This window comes from Plecotus auritus (assembly GCF_963455305.1).
Source record: "Plecotus auritus genome assembly, chromosome: 2".
Classification (NCBI taxonomy): Eukaryota; Metazoa; Chordata; class Mammalia; order Chiroptera; family Vespertilionidae; genus Plecotus; species Plecotus auritus.
In genome coordinates, this window is record NC_137771.1 from 207,511,979 (window position 1) to 207,529,252 (window position 17,274).

The window sequence follows — 17,274 nt, forward strand, 5'->3', positions numbered from 1 at the left end:
TATAGTTTATAATCTCTATTATTTTTTCTAGGTCTATGTTGCTCTTGTTCTCTCTTCTATCCTGTTCTTATTCCACTGATGCAATATATTTTCTTATCTCACCAAGTATATTAATTATAGCTTCTTTGAAGTTTTCTGTATCTCTCTGCATTGTACTGTTTTTGTTTTTTTCTATTGAGCTATTAACATTTTTTTTCTATATTGGAGGTTTCCTTTAAATGTCAGGTGATCCTTGGGTTTCCATTCCTGTTAAAGAGTAAAGCATGAAAATTGTGCTTAATGGCACTTCTCAGCTAGAACAATTAGGAGTCTTGCCACTTTGTCCCACTGGGGTTTTCTTTCACAACAATGTCAGTATCTGTTAGATTATTTTTTTCTGAGGTAGTTAATTTTCTCCAGAGAAATGTTCTCTTAACTTTGCCTGGGGAAAGTGCATGGTTAGTGACCTGAAGGTAAATGAGAGGGAAGGTCTGGGGTCTCATAACTTTTTTTTTTTTTTTTAGCCTGGCCCCATCTTCCTCTGTGGTATCCCTTAGACTAGAGCTTCTCAATGAATTTCTCCCATTTATGTATCTCTTGCCTCCATCATTGGAGGAGAAAGGCAGGCCCCTGCCTACAGATATGGAGACATGAGCTTTAATAGCTCTGTACAGTCTTTTAAATAACTACCTTGTTTCTAATTCCCACCTCAGCCCCATGTTCTGTAACACTGGTGCCTCTAATGCCTTAACCATTTCAGATTGTGTGGTGCAAATTAACCTGCTTCTCACTTGTGGACACTTTTTTTTTCCCCTCCCAAAACACCTCAAATTTTACTTACGATACAAAAGTATTTAATAAGCGCCACATCAGTACAGAAAACACACAGCCTATATATAGCTCATCCTTTAAAGCAGAATAGCCACATGAAGTCAGTATAGATTCTTACCTTTACTTAAAAAAAAAATCTAAGGCACACACTGGGAACTGGGCTAACCAGCAGAACACTGCCTTGGTAGGAAGATTTTGACAGGAAGCAGGCATTACAGACCCTCCATCCCAACAGAAAACCTAACCAACTGAATTATACAGAAAAAGTTGGAGCGAGCCTGCACAAACACTCCACATGCTGAGAAAAGGAGACCTTGATCTGCTTCCAGCGGAAGCACTCACGTAAGCACACACTCGTGGGCACCAACAGAGAGCATCTGCGTTCGTGGCACTAACAACTGAAAAGCATATAATACTTTGATCTTGAAGTGGGTAATCGTGGAACTTCCAAGATTATGTCCACTAGGTTAGCCTGAGTATTCATCTATAAAAAATAGTTTTTTCAAAAATGCTTTAAAGAGAGTTCTGGAAACGGGGGACTACATCAGGATCAGAAGACAGTGACACAGGGACTGCAGATGTAAGACTAGGAGTTGACTTGGACATGTAGCTTTTAGATAAAGGACATCTCTCTCTTGAGTGACTCTTACAGCCAAGACTCGCTGTGACCATAGTAGCTCCAGAAATTTCAAGACCGTCAGCTGCTTGAGGAACACCCTAGATAAATGTCCCACCCAACCAGTAAAAACCCCATGGGTGCAACACCCCAACATGTGTGCTGGGAAAGCTGACAGGTGGAATGCTGGAAGTGGACTTGTCCAGAGGAGCCGACTCAAGCCCCCCCTCTCCCCCTGCCCCCCGAGAGATGCACTTGTGGACACTTTCAATAAATCTTTTGAGTTCTGCTAAGTCATTTACAATTTCTCCATTCCTTTTCTATTTTCATATATTTTGGTCCAAGTTTTGAGTTGTCAGCTACTTTCATTAGAAAGGAAGTTTTTATATTAGTTCTTTGCCCTGGATGCTATTTATTGGGTGATTTTTTTTTATTTTGAAAGAAAGGGGCAGAAATATTTTACGTTGTCATCCTAAATCAACAGGTTTCCTTGCTGTTTTCCAAATGAGAAAACTGAGACTCAGAGATTAGTGGCTTTTACTCCCTCACTCCCTATTTCATCAAAAGTGCTCTTGTTGAGGTTATTGATGATCCTGGCACTAACACCAATGACTCATAGTCCTCAACTTGCTTGACCCGTCATAGCCTTTGATGTGGTTGATCACTTCCTCCTCCTGGATGTGTTTTCTTTACCTGTTCCTTGGGCGCCATACTCTTCTCTCCCTCCTCCCATCCTCCTAATGTTGGGGAGCCCCAGGGCTTAGTCCTTGGTTCTTTTGTCCTTCCTTCCTTCCTTCCTTCCTTCCTTCCTTCCTTCCTTCCTTCCTTCCTTCCTTCCTTCCTTCCTTCCTTCCTCTTTCCTCCCTTCCTTCCTCCCATCCATTTATCTATCATCTATCTTCCTTTCTTTTACTCCCTGTGTGATTTTATTAATTCTGTAATGCTTTAAATATCATTTACATGTAAATGACCCCAAATTCATGTTTCTGTCTATCTTTTTGAGTTTTAGGATCAGTGTCCAACTGCCTACTGCTTACTTGGATGTGTAATGAACATTTCCAACTCATCATGACTAAACTCAGACCTCTGATCTCCCCCACAAACCAGCTCCACCTATGGTATTCCCATATCAGTTGATGGCAGCTCCATCCTTCTGGTGACTCAGGCCTAAATCCTTGGAGTCATTCTTTACTCTTCTCTTTTTGTTACTCCCACATTCAACTCATAGGAATTTCTGCTGGCTCTGCTTTCAATATTTATCCAAACTCAACCCCTTTTACACGTCCACAGCTAAGATTCTCTGAGCCATCATCATCTAGATTGCTACAACTCTTTCTTAACATGTCTTCCTGCTCCTGCATTTGTCCCGTTATAATTTATTCCAATTTCACGCCAGAGGGATCCTTTAGAAATCTAAGTCAAATCACATCACTTCTTGTCCAGAATCCAGAGGGCTCCTGTAATCGCTCTATACTCATCTCTTTCTACCCCCCTCCTCCCTTCCTCTCTGCAGCCATATTAATATCTTTGATATTTCTCAAACACAACAGGCTCCTCCCATCTTAGGACCTTTGCACTGTTTCTACAACCAGAAACAACCTCCTTATCTCCTTCCTAGTTACTTGCTTTATCCCTTCAAGTCTTTGCTCAAATCTTGCCTTCTCAATGACCACTCCTGACACCTTGAAATGTTCCCAAGCTCATTATCCTGCTCTACTTTTTATTTTTTCTGTAACACTTAATTACCTTTTAATATTCTATATAATTTAATTTATTATTGCTTTACTGTCTCTTTCCTATCTCTCCTGCTAGAATAAATGTGTCCTTCAAGAATGGGGATCTTTGCTTATGTGTTCTCTAGGGTTGAGAACAATGCTTAGTGTATAGTAGGCACTCACTAAATATCAGCTGAATATGAATAAATGAATGAGCCAGGTTTTAGACTTGAGTATTTTCACTATGCCATGTTCTTCTCTGGGCCATGCTAAGTGCTATAAGGTGACATGTAAAATACATTCTTAGGTTTTTTGAGAAAGGGGCTTTTGACCAGTGCTTGGGAAGGGAGTAGGGGAAGTGGATGGAATTTCATCCTTTTCTACCTCCCAAAATTTTCTTTCTGGTCTCTATATCTCCCTTTTTCCCTTGCTGTTAAGATTTTGTTGTTGTTTTTTTACATATGTGTGTGTGTGTGTGTGTGTGTGTGTGTGTGTGTGTGTGTGTGTGTATAAAGTGTGAGTGTTTTGGGTTGTGATATAACATGTATTTCTGACTGTGACTTGAGAACAGAAAGGTTTGAAAGCCTTTATTAGAGAAATCCAGTTCAATGTGACTGAAGCACAGTGGGAAAGAGGAAGAAAGCAGGAGACTAGGTCAGTCAGGGGGCAAAAGCAGGTCATAGATATATCAGCCAGGATAACCAGTTGGATTTTTTAACTTGCTTGTTAAGTTTTGTGTGACTTCTTAAGTCAGTTTTTGTCCTCTCTCATCTTCTTAGATAAAAGCACTTATTTCTAGGTGGTAATTTGGTTAATTCCATTACCATATATACTTCCAGTTTCTATGCTAATGATACAACACTTTCCTTCCTTCTCCAAGTTATGGATAACACAAAACTTTCTTTCCTTTTCTATTGTTTCCCTGTACCCTTCCATCCACTTGTTCTTAAAGAAAAAAAGAATTTTCTTACGTAAGTAAATTTGGGGTTGACTGTAGTAGGGTTTCAAAAAGTCATCTAAAAGTATGTTCTCTAATTCTCATTAATTTCGTATGATTCTCTTCACTGAAGCAAGTCACAACACAAGCTCACCTTTCAGAATTAAAAACAAATTAGCAAAAGCTAAAAATGGAACATATTTAGAAAGGATGGAAGATTCCAAACTGCAGGTGGTAAGGTTTTGTGGTTTCTAATCTTTTCCAGTATTTGAACATTGACAAACAATTACTCCCCAAGGAGAAGTGACACTTTTAGAAGTCTTCAAATTTCTAGGGCGGGTTTGTGGGAGGAGCAGTGGTGGGATATGAGGGATGTCTATGTGTAATGTATATGTTTTATACAGGTGGCCAAGTGCCTTATTTTATAATTTGTGGAGACTTGGATCTTAAGCACACAAGGTTTTCCTAAACTTCCAATTATTTTGGACATAATGATATTTTCTTATGAAGTAGACCAATTTGTTTTCTGAAACTAATGGAAGAGTTCATTTTCTTCACATGTAATTTAAGTCAGATCTATTTAAATTAGGTTATTAAACATATGTAACTAGAATGTGGAGCAAGCATGACTCATGATAATGTAATCATAACACAACTTAATTTTTTCCAGTCTTCCATTGGCTCATTATATTCACTGGGAAAAAGTGTCCCTTGGCCCTGATGAAAACTCAGACTGGCCCCATGGATTTTCTGCCCACTCTGGGTCATAGACAGTCCTGACATAATTTTAAATTATACACATAGCCTCCATAGATGTCAATCAAAATTTCAAACTCAAATTCCTTTCCCTTTCCTAGCTGGAACCTGCTCAGACTAGAAGCCTGCGGTAAAGGGTAGTGACATGGGGCATGGCTGGTGTTTTCATTCCTCTACTTTCTGCTTCTCCTCCCAGCCTTCTCCTACTGGCTCTGGGTGTTCATCCTTTTCTCAAACACAACCTAGAGGACAGGACCCAAGATGACATCACACCGGGAAACAAACACAGAGGCCCTCCCTGTCACCCCAGCATTCTCCTGGCTATACCACTAAAGTAGAGACTCATCCCACTTTTCCACCTCTGGATTTGCCAGACACGAGTCAGCTTCCAAGCCACTGTACTCCCCAACCATGGGGGTCATGTTTTAAACTGTATGAGTAGCCTTGAAACCCCCCACTCCCAACCGGGGTTGAAGTGAAGGGGCAGCCCTCTCACCCTGCTGGGGTGGATGGTGCTCAGAGCACAGTTTTATTTGGATATGTCCTTCTCAACTAGATCCTCTCTCCTCTGCCTCAACCTTTATATTCTTCAAGCAAGTGAGGGGGTTCAGAGTCCAAGAACTGACAGTGGGGGAGGAGGAGAAAGGAAAGCTCGTCTTTACAAAATGTTCACTCATGAATGGAGAAGGGTTGTGGCCCCCATTGTAATAATGGATGTGGACAGGGAGCCTCAGTGGATGCTAAAATCAGTTTGTGGGGGACACAAACTGATTTTAGGAAATTCACCTAGTTTCAAAGAAACACACCCCATGTTATTAATTACCAAGTCAAAGAGGTACCATCATGGTGAAGAAAGCTGGAAAATGTCATCTTAACTGAGTGGTCAACTTAACATGACCAGTAATTGGAGGCACTGAGAAAGACCCAAAAAGTCTTCTTGCCAAAAAGGCTTACTATTAATTTAATCATAGGGAAAACAACTAGACAGATCTAGACTGAGAGACATTCTCTAAAGCAACTGGCTTGGATTTTTTTAAAAAAAGATAATGTTATTAAAGAGAAAAGAAGGTGGAGGAACTGTTTTAGACTAAGAGAAGAAAAAGCCATGACAACTAAACGCACTGTGGATTCTTAATTAAATCCTGGGCTTGCCTCCCATCCACCCCTCTCCCCCAAAACCTGAACAAATACTATGAAGCACATTTTAGGAGATTTGAATATGGCTTGCTTATTATATAATAGTGGTGCATCAATGTTGAAGCTCTGGGGTGTGAGGATTGTGTTGTGGTTATATAAAAGGGTGCCCTGTTCTCAGGAGACAGGAGCAAGTGTGGGTGAAATATCATGAGAGAGAGAGAACAAGGAAGGGAGAAATAGAAGCAAATAGAGCACAATTTGGTAAATCTACATGGAGAGTTTTGTATGTTTACCTTTTCAACTTTTCTGTAGGTTTTAATTTTTCAGAATAAAAGGCTGGGGGCAGAAAGAGACATGGAACCAGCCCTCACCCATTTCCTTTGCAAGTACACAAAATGGAGATTGGGCACCTCTCCTTTATTTCAGTTGTGTCTTGGTGCCTGGATGAAACTTCGATTATTACATCTTATTATGAATATCAATTCCTAAAAGTATAAACATATATAATGACAATTTCAACCTCAGAATGTATGTGCAGGGCATTGCAATGTATAAAAACATTTTCGCTTATATTGTCTCATATTATCTTTATAACAATCTTGGAAATAGCTAGAGAAGGTAATATTTTTATTCTTCCCATTTTCCAAATGAAAAACTGAGCAACAGAAAGTCTGAGCAACTCAACCAAGTACACACACCTAAAACTAGTGCTCTCACCCTCTGATTGAAGACTCCCATTTTTTTTTCACTACACATATTAAATACCCATACCCAGGAGGGTTTAACAAAACCACTTACTCTCTTTGTTACTTCATTTTTACAGAAAGTAAGAGAAACTGAAGGGTCTTTATTCACCTGGGAATTCCAGATTAGCAATGGTACAGGTGGCTCTGCTCACCCCATTGAATCAGCATGCTAGTCAACCCTGAGTTTAAGTGAGATGCTGCTAAGTGACGGCTGCTCAAGTCTGTAACCCCACCTGCCTGGACTAGAGAGCTGAGTAATGTTGTCTCCGAGTTCTACCCATGTCATTGCAGATCAGCTGCAGCACAATGAGGAACTTATAGAGATGAGTATAAAAATGAATTCTCCCGAGACCGATTCAACATCTCCTCCGAATATGGAGGTAAATCTTGTCACAACTCCAGCGATCTTCCAGGGAGATGACAACTCCCACATAAGGATGTTCACGTGTGTCACAAACCCATAGCTCCAGAAATACTAACAGCTCCGTTTCCATCTGACAGCTTGGGTGAGCAGGGCCATCTTTGTTCTCCCTCTGCCTACTTATTTCTTAACTAAAAGTAACTTAGGGGGAAAAACATGCCCTTTCTGAACTTGGTGAAAGCCACAGATTTGTGGTGAAGAGGCCCCACAGGGCCCAGGCATGTGGTCCACATTTTCCCTCCTTTTGTGTCGCATTAATGATAGGGGTTGAATTGCTTCTGCCTTCACTGTTGACTGAAGATGTGAAGAAAGGACAAAGCCGGAGTGTGTATATGTGTGTGTGTGTGTGTGTGTGTGTGTGTGTGTGTGTGTGTGTGGTGGGGAGAATAGAGCAAGTAGCTAAATTGTATAGAGCAGTGGTCAGCAAACTCATTAGTGAACAGAGCCAAATATCAACAGTACAACGACTGAAATTTCTTTTGAGAGCCAAATTTTTTAAACTTAAACTTCTTCTAACGCCACTTCTTCAAAATAGACTCGCCCAGGCTGTGGTATTTTGTGGAAGAGCCACACTCAAGGGGCCAAAGAGCCGCATGTGGCTCGCAAGCCGCAGTTTGCCGACCACTGGTATAGAGTATAAACATATTCTTCTCCAGGATCCTTCAGATTAGGACTTTATGGAATGAGGTTGGAATCACTGACTTTCTAAAAAAGCACAAAACACAGCACACCTAAACTAATTACTAAAATTCTGTGGCACACCAAAACATATATTTTTTGCAGGTTTGACAAAAAATAGATATACTTTTGATTCATTCACACTGGATGGCTATTGTTGTCATTTTTTAAATTTGACAATCTAAGGGGAAAAGAGGTCAGTGTACGTTTTAAAAATTCTTGTGGCACACTGGTTGAAAGTCGCTGTTCTATTCTGTACATGGTGTAATTGCAAAGGATACTTTTCCAAAGTAAAATAGTCACTGGACTTAAATGGGAAGCAATTTCAGGCTTTCACAGCCTAAACAGCGCTTGCACACTTTTACTCACTCACTTTAGTGCTCTGTTTTGATGTTTCATTGAGAATAGTGTGATACCATATTATCCCTGCAAAAAGCCCTTCTTAGACTAAAAACATTTATATTTTGCCTTATCAAACATTTATTCTTTGATTTGATAAAAATATGCATTTTTATGTCATTTCCATGGATAATTTATTATCATGAATTTCCAACATTGATATTGATTTATAGTAAACTCCTAATTTACTCAGAATCAAGAAAGCAGAAAACTCTAGAACATTATATTTGTCAGAAAAACCTACAGAAAAACTCATATGTACTTTGATTATTTATAACTTTTATAACTTTTATAGCCCAATAGCAAGAATAAATCTTTATAGGACCTGTTGTATTACAAGATCGTGAACTACCTTTTGAATCATTAAGGACAAATTACCTTCAGTATATTTTATGTTGATTATTTTATCCTCATTCTTTGAAAATTTATAAATCTACATCATACTGTAAGCCTCATATAACAAGAACATTCTTTTCCCCCTCTTTTTTCCAAATATTTTCATTCTCATTAACCTTGGGTGATAATCCATGATTGTAAACCTCAATTAACTGGAGCATTCTTTTTAATTTGTCCTCCCAAACTATCTTCTTTCTCAATAATACTAGGTAGGTTCCATAAATAAATGTAAATTGAAGAAAATCTGTTTTTAGGAATGTCCTGAAAGTTTTCACAGAAGATGCTCAAAATATTGTCTTCAAACAATTGTAACAGAAGGGAAATAAAATGTTGAAGCTCCTTGAGAACCAAAAACCAAATCACAATGAAGGGTCTCATTTTAAATAGTGGCTCCACGGACTGGGAGCTAATCAGACCTAGAGTCATTATAAAATAGGAAGACACTCAGATGACTTACTTCAAAATAAGATGTAAAATAAGACGGATGGGTTATAAATTCCCCTTCTAATTAATTTTATTGCTTTAGTCGATGGAACCATAGAAGTGAAAAGAACCTGGAAAAAGTCAGTGAGCACTGTACCCAGCAGAAGCCACAATTCCAATGCCTGCAACTACTTTAAACAGGAATGAAGATGCAGGATGTTGAGCATTGGCTTTGAAGGTAAATATTGAGGCTGAATGACATCGACTGGAAAGGTTGTTATTTTTCATATTCAGTTAAATCTGTCTGAATATATCTCATTTCCTACTGTGAGTGGAATAGTCATCGAGCTAGAATCAGTAACTCCAGAGTCTTTTATTAAATTTCTTTACTCACCTTCCATGGGGGTGTTACTGTCTGGTCGATTTGCGAAGACGACATCCACATACTCCAGCTGCAGCCTCTGGAGGGAGCCCTTCAATCCTGGGAACAGAAGCAGGGCAAACCGAGAAAGTCCAAAATGAGCACTATTAGAAAGAATTGAAGTTTGGTTATCTTTAAGAATTTACTTTTTTACAATTAAAAAGCATTGGATTAGCTTCAAGGAGGCAGTAAATACAATGATGTGTTAACTGACCCCTAAATCCTTGTAAAACGATGTCAAAGTCTGATTTTGTCCCCACAAAGAAAAGTCTTAGCCTGGCCTCAGTGGCTCAGTGGTTGAGCATCGACCTATGAACCAGGAGGTCACAGTTTGATTCCCGGTCAGGGCACATGCCTGGGTTGCAGGCTCAATCCCCAGTAGGGAACCTGCAGGAGGCAGCCAATGATTCTCTCTCATCATTGATGTTTCTCTCTCTCTCTCTCTCTCTCTCTCTCTCTCTCTCTCTCTCTCTCTCTCTCCTCTCTGAAATCAATAAAAATACATTTAAAAAAATAAAATTCTTTTCTCTATGGCATTAGTACTCCCACCACACTGGAAAATACAGACTTAGTGATCACCATGCAATGACTCATGTGTGGCACTGTCCGGAAGCAAAGTTTAAAATAAAAAGCAGCCTAAGAATTTCTTCATGAAAAATTCACCTACTGTCATTTATTGAATTACTTAACGGACTTATAATGGAATGGAGGTATATTTATTGCATAGCAAAACATAAAAACAGTACATATCATAAGTAAGTGACAACCAATGCCACCATGGGTTATAATAGGAATAAAAGGGTTGGCCAGTGAGGGCGTTACTCAACATCTCATTGACTGGAACAAAGTTCGAAGTATCTTAAATATAGCTGAGCTCTATTATTTCTATTACTCCCCATTCTTTTGGGGAAAAACAAAAATACTAGAAGCTATAAAGACTGAAAAGGTAATATAAAGGACAGAGTGAGAGCTTACAATAAAATCTAGAACCCATAGTCTGTTTCAACCCTAACCATTTTGTCACATTCCTATGAATATTCAAAAAATATTTAATTTCAGTAAAATTAATGCTTCCCCGATATAGAATGTATTGTACATAATATTGTGTAACTGAAAGGACAGTGTTCAAGAGTTATTTTATCTCATTTCCATGAGGCACAGCATTTCCTTATCAGCTTATTTAATTCTTCAGGAAGACCGGAGGGTTTTCTCTTTTTATTATAGGCATAAAATTAATTGCATGTTAAATGAGGCTCTTAAAAATTTAAATTTGGCTCATTTAAATTTGATTTTTCAAACTAGTTTATCAGCCAGCCCCAATTACCTTTCTGACAGGAAAATGGAGTGCTTGAATATAGTTCCGGAAGTATTTTTCACTCATTAAGAAAGGATTGTCTATGGTGGCAGCTTGTTAAAAGAAACATTGATGAGCAGATTAGGGCAGACAGGTGTTACAAGGTCCAATGCCTGCTCTTGAAAAACTGCAGTGACTTTCAGGCTCAGGGCATTACCAGCTATCTCAAGGGGCAGCTTGCAATTAAATTTAACTTAAAAAGCTCTATGATATGAGCCACTTTTTGGAAGCAATTGTATGAAGGAGTTAAGGGGAGGACTGGATAACGAAGCAAACAAATAAATAGGGTGTTACAAGGTTTGAAAGGTTGGAAATCTACCCTAGCATGCTGTGTGATCTCACTTGGCTTATTTCACCTTTTTTTTTTTTGTGATTCAATTCTCTGATCTGCAGTGGGGATAACGGTACTTGCTGCCTTCGGAGTTGCTGCTCCAGAGAGCAAATAAAATCATTTGTAAGTACTTTGTAAATTCAATAGACTAGTAATGTGGTAATTAAAATGGTGGAATTCACATCTCAGAATGAGAGGTGCCAACGACTAAATGCCAGAGATTTTCACTAGACCCCCTGGTTTTGGAGGCATTTAGTGACATTCTGGCCCGTGCCTGACCCTGGGAACAAGGTCCTCCTTCTTGATGATGGCCCTTTCCTCCTGTGTCTCTTCTCAGCAGCTCAGGGTGGGCTGAGAATAATCAGGAGAAGAAGCTACGACTGACTTGGCCCTGTTGTGATTGCTACATAATCAGTCACAACTTAAGTCATTCACTCTTCCATGCCATAAGCATGTTCTGAATCCCAATTTGATTCTGAAACTGTGCTGGGCTCTGGGTGTATAAAGATGTATGGACACTGCATTCATCCCCAAAGAGCTAACAGTGCATATCGAGAGCATCTATTGGCATAGGCTCATTATTCAAGGTAATAATGTATACCCCAAAACAATGGCGTGGACTTGATAGAAAGGTCATTGTACTTGGTCATTCTTCATCTGCCCAAAGACGACATGGAGCTAGATGAACTCTCTTCTTTGACCTTTCATGTGATTGCAAACTAAGTCAGGTAGTCATTCCTTTTCCTACCTGGGATACTTTAATCTTGTAGAAATAGCTAACTCATAGCAACATAAAGACATGCTCACCAATGTCTCCTTAAAAGCCCTGTAGGGTTATTTCCAATAAACAAATAGTCAAGATCTATGTCCATTTAGCAAGTGTTTGTTGAGCACTGATTTGGGGCCAGGCATTGTTTTAAGTTTAAGTAGACATACAAAAATGCATTAACCTCGGCTCCAAAGGGGCATCCCAACAGCTAATCATAAGCTAAGGAGCTAAGTGCTCCAGGGCAGTGAGTGCACTTGCTGAAGGCACTTTGACCTTAACCTGTCCCTGGACACCAACGCAGTATCTATCTGCTGGAGTGAATACAAGAGAAGCAGGGGGAAATGCTCCCTGCCCTGGAGGAATGTCTAGAAATTAACTGCCAATTCCTCACAAGTCCACAGGATGATAAATTATGTTATAAAAAGAAAACGGCTCTCAAGTGACTGTAGGAAAGAGAAATCTAAGTTTATTTTTCTTTTAGGTTCTAAAGTTGAACAGGAACTGTATTGTTTATAAGGTGATCCTTAATTCAGTTTAAGCCTGTTGTACTGGCATCTACCTAAAGACAGGTGCTCATTCCAGACATTAAGCAGGTTGGCATGCGCATGGGTCAGGTGCTCAGTGTTGTAGGTCTGTGTAGAAACAAGGAGATCAGTAGTTTGGAGATTCTGCAAGGGTTCTATTTTTTATACCTATCTCACATTTAATTTCCTATCTACTGGTAGCTTGAGAAAAAGTTGCCGTCAGTAATGTAACACAGTGTCGCTATGTAATTTTCCAGGTTCTTCTCAGCAGACCTCTCAATCATGATGTAGGACACACTTGCTTTTTTTTTTTTAAATAAAGACTGCACTGTATTAGAATAATATATGTGCCAGCCTCTCCCATTATGAAACCTGGTTATTCTGGTGGATAATTTCTATTACTGTGAACATGATATAGAGAAGGAATACTGGGGTGAATCCATTTGTTATGAAGTTTATTTTTAAATTAAAAAATAATAAATTATCTTTTTTTTTTTTAAAAAAAAAAGTTCAGATAGTAGGATTAACCACTTGCCATTCATTAAAAATGTTTAAGCAGAGCTTTCTCAGATTATTTTCTTCTTCCGTTCCTAAAACTATGACAGTGGGTTTGTGTTTTGAATCACATAAGAAAACTGTTGTTTACCTGAAAGGCAACTATAGACTTAGATACAGGTTTTGCCTATAAAAGCACACAAACAATTTACTTATTCTTATACTTTGGCTTACCAAACCATCTCTATTCTTTCACATTAGATAACAAGAAATTGGATCTGCCAAATTTTAACACTGGCATGCATACTAATACATTTGAGCTTAATAAATGTTTGTGGAATGACTAAATGAATAAATAGACTTTCAGAACCTGAGAGGACCTTGGGATTATAAATGGATAAAATAAAGCTGTTAATGAGATTTCTACTCCTTCCTTGTGACTCTAAGGAGAATGTTATTCCTACATGGATCTAAGGCAAGGACTGTGGACTCATTGAAAAGGTCTTTCGTATGAATTTTTTTCAAAACGACATTATTCACAAGTCAAGCTCATTTTACATTTTATAAAGTAACTCAGGGGCCAAAGTTACCCAGCACACAAGTGGCCTGAACTCTACATAAGTCAGGCTTCTGTCTTCTTCTTTAAGAGCAATCCTCAAATTTAATGTGTGTATAAATTTCCAATGTCGAATAGTTGAATAAGGTCACCTTTACCACAGAACAAGTACCAATGAAACCTAAATTTTGTAAATCATTCAAACTTTATTTTGGGTCTAGAAATATCATGCCCCCCCTTTTTTTTCTGCAAAATTCACTCAATTCCCTAATTTCAGTCCTTTTTGCTGACTCTCTTTTGCACTCATGATTATTTTTTGTCTTTGGATGAAACTATAAACTAAAATGACAGCAACAATAACAACATAATAATAGATACCAATTCTTTTTCAATCTCGAAAGTTTGAAATTTTGTGTTAAAGTTTGATTCTGGGTTGATTGGAATTTCAGCTGAACTAGTTTATGCATCCTGAGAGATTAGTTCCTAAGAGAATTCCTGACTTACCTAAAAGGAGAATTTAAGATATTTCTATTAGGTTATATGAAGCTTCAAGAAAACAGATTTTTAGATTTTTCTTTTTTTTCATAATTGAGATTTTATTGTTTGTTTTAAGGACCAGTACACAGACATTTCAATTTGTACACAATTCTTAACATATGTACCAAAATTATAAAGTTATCTGAGCTGTTTTTTTCTAAACAGTGACTTTCCAGCTTAAAATTTGGAGGCTAATTTTCCTTAATAGAGTATCAAGTACCAATATCTTTAAATGTTGATATGCTCTTACATCAAAGTCCCACTAATTCACAATTTAATATCATATATACTACATTATCAAATTTTCAATCTTTCACAGCAAATTAACAAAATTACTAGGAAAATGACTATCACATCAACGATGCACAAAATTCTGTAAGGGAAAACCAAGATCAAGTGGTGGTTTTCTTTAGGGAACAATTCTACCAAAAACATGTGAATAGAAGTAATTTAAGATGTTCAAGACATAGCAAATGCATGGCTGACTCCAAATTGCCATTTAGTATGCTTTGTAATATAGGATATAAAACTGCCCCCATCTATGGATGTTAAGCTGAAGAAAACTGATTTTTAAAAAGAGGATCCTGAAATTATGAACAGTCACAGATAAATATTAAAGCAATGGAGATTAGGTAAAAAGCCCCATGGCATGCTGTTCTTTTTTCTTTAGTATTATGTTTCTTTGTTGATTGTCAGTTGGAACCACTTTCTGAATCTCTTTTTAATCAGTTAGAGAAAAAGGAAAGGAAAACAAGAAGTCTCTAGGCAGCTCCCTCGGCTGTGTTTGTTCAACTTGTTGCTAGGAGCCAACAGGTTTACTTCTTACTGAGAAACGCTGTTAGAAGACACAAGTTACGGGGTCAAATACTAGAGCAGGAATGATAAAAGTGTTGAGAGATGCCGAAACTGGTTTGGCTCAGTGGATAGAGCGTCGGCCTGCGGACTGAAGGGTCCCGGGTTCGATTCCGGTCAAGGGCATGTACCTTGGTTGCGGGCACATCCCCAGTGGGAGGTGTGCAGGAGGCAGCTGATCGATGTTTCTCTGTCATCGATGTTTCTAACTCTCTATCCCTCTCCCTTCCTCTCTGTAAAATATCAATAAAATATATTAAAAAAAAAAAGTGTTGAGAGACAGGTTAAATTAGACACCAAAGCCCGAGAAGGCGTTTAGTTGGGTGAAGAGTTTGGAAGCTTTCTCTAGTGCTGGAATGTGGTCATTTTTATGGCAGCTTTAGGATGTTCCTTACTTAGTAAAGGGTGTCCTTATCCATAGAATGGTGATGAGAAGTTGCACTATCAAGTACCATGCTGATGATGACAAATAATTTATTAAGTGTTTACTATGTGACAGACACTGTGCTTAATGCTAAGTACCTAATTTCAATCTATGTATAGTAACACCATAGGGTAGGAATATTTATAGCCCATTTTATAGTCGAGAAAATGCAGGCTTGCTGTGGTTAAATCATTTACACAAAGTCCCCCAGCTCATAAATGACAGAGATGGAACTCAAACCAATGTTCATCTGATTTCAAAGCCCAAAATGCCTACAAATATATTAAAAATTAATTAGTAAGAATTACCAAACTCAAACAAAAACTTTGGAAACAACAATCAAATATAATTATTACTGTTAAAGTAATATAAGTGGCTTATTTCCATTGATTCAATACATATGTTTTTGTGTTTATAAGTAGGTTGTATAGATAGAGAAGTCAATGTAACTACAGGGAAAAGTTGGGAAGGATATGCACCAGATAGTCAAACTGTGGAATGAAATGAGCTGAGCAAAGGAAGGACTTTATTTCTTTATCTATTTTTATTTTCAAAGTGGTGGGATTAGAGTATACTTTATAGTTTAGGTGACTTTTGTATTTCATAAGTAATATTAGTTTTAAGAGACAAAAATCATCTGTCTCAATGATTAATTATGAATCTAAAGTTATAAAATCTTGGATTTTTCTGAAATAGTTCATGAACTAGTATAAAGATGTTGGAAATATATAGCACCCCCCTTTAACATTTTTTTTCTTTATTTCAAAAGGTGTAAGTGTAAAATTTTGTAATATATAGACAATGGAGAAATAAGTAAAAATTCCTACCAATTCTCATAATCCTTACATTGAATTACAGTAGTAGTACTCTACTGTGTAATGGTTCTTCCAACTGTTTCAGTTTCTGTTTATTTCTGAGCTGTAGCAAGTTTTCACTCAATCACACAGTGGCAATTTTCTACAATTTTTTTTCTATGCATATATACTTTTTTTAAAAGTATAGGAATCTTAACATATGTCTACACAAAAACTTGAACACAAATGTTTATAGCAGCATTATTTATATAATAATCAAAAAGTGGAAACAACCCAAATGTCCATCAACTGATGAATGGATAAAAAAAAATGTGGAATAGTCATACAATGAAATTTTACGTGGCAATAAAAAGGAATGAAGTACTGACACATGCTACAACATGGATGAACATTATGGTAAGTGAAAGCAGCCAGTCACAAAATATCACATATTATACAATCTCATTTATATGGAATGTCCAGAATTGGCAAATCTATAGACAAAAGTAGATTAGTGGTTGCCTGGGGATGTGGGAGAGAAGGTAAGGAAGGGTTGCGAAGTGACTACTAGTGGGTACAAGTTTTCTTTTTGGGGAAATGAAAACGTTTTAAAATCAAATTATGGTAGTGATTGGTCAACTCTAATTATACTCAGAACCAATGAATTGTATACTTTAAATGGATACATTTTTATGGTATATCTATTATAGCTGAATAAAACTCTTTTAAAAAGCCTTATGCAAGCGTTTTATTAATGTGAGCATAGCTGTACATGATAACAGTTCTGGAAATTTTGGCCTTTTGCCGAGTTTCCCTTCTGCCCTCTCTGTCACTACGCTCCCAACACACAACCCAGGAAGAAACTTGGTTGACTGTGATTCTTTTTGTAGAGATTATTTTTCCCCTCCCAATGTGTTTTGAATGTATTAGGCTGATACCTTTCTTGAATCAGCAGCCCACAGATAAAAGTAAAATGAAGCAGCAGAACCTACCTTCGATTATATGTTTTCTTGACAACCCTCTTTCTGTTTCAGCTCTAACAAAAAAAAGAAGCAAATTACTTTGAGTGGGGTGTGCTTTCTTTTATCGCTGTTTCAAAAGTACAGAAGAATGGTCATTCTGGATGGAATTGCTAATTTTATACCCTGTTCTTAGCAAATTCTGCACCACTGCAGGCTGCGGA

General features: G+C 37.8%; 1 protein-coding gene across 1 annotated transcript in view; it reads right to left on the reverse strand.

The window, feature by feature from the left end:
* Positions 1–17,274, reverse strand: part of KCNAB1 (potassium voltage-gated channel subfamily A regulatory beta subunit 1) — a 223,140-nt gene that overhangs the window by 43,218 nt on the left and 162,648 nt on the right. Inside the window, exons 7-8 of the mRNA XM_080657831.1 lie at positions 17,084–17,127; positions 9,429–9,515 (exon numbers count right to left, since the gene is read on the reverse strand). Of these exons, the coding sequence (XP_080513957.1) occupies positions 9,429–9,515; positions 17,084–17,127 (131 nt within the window). The remainder of the gene's footprint in view (positions 1–9,428; positions 9,516–17,083; positions 17,128–17,274) is intronic.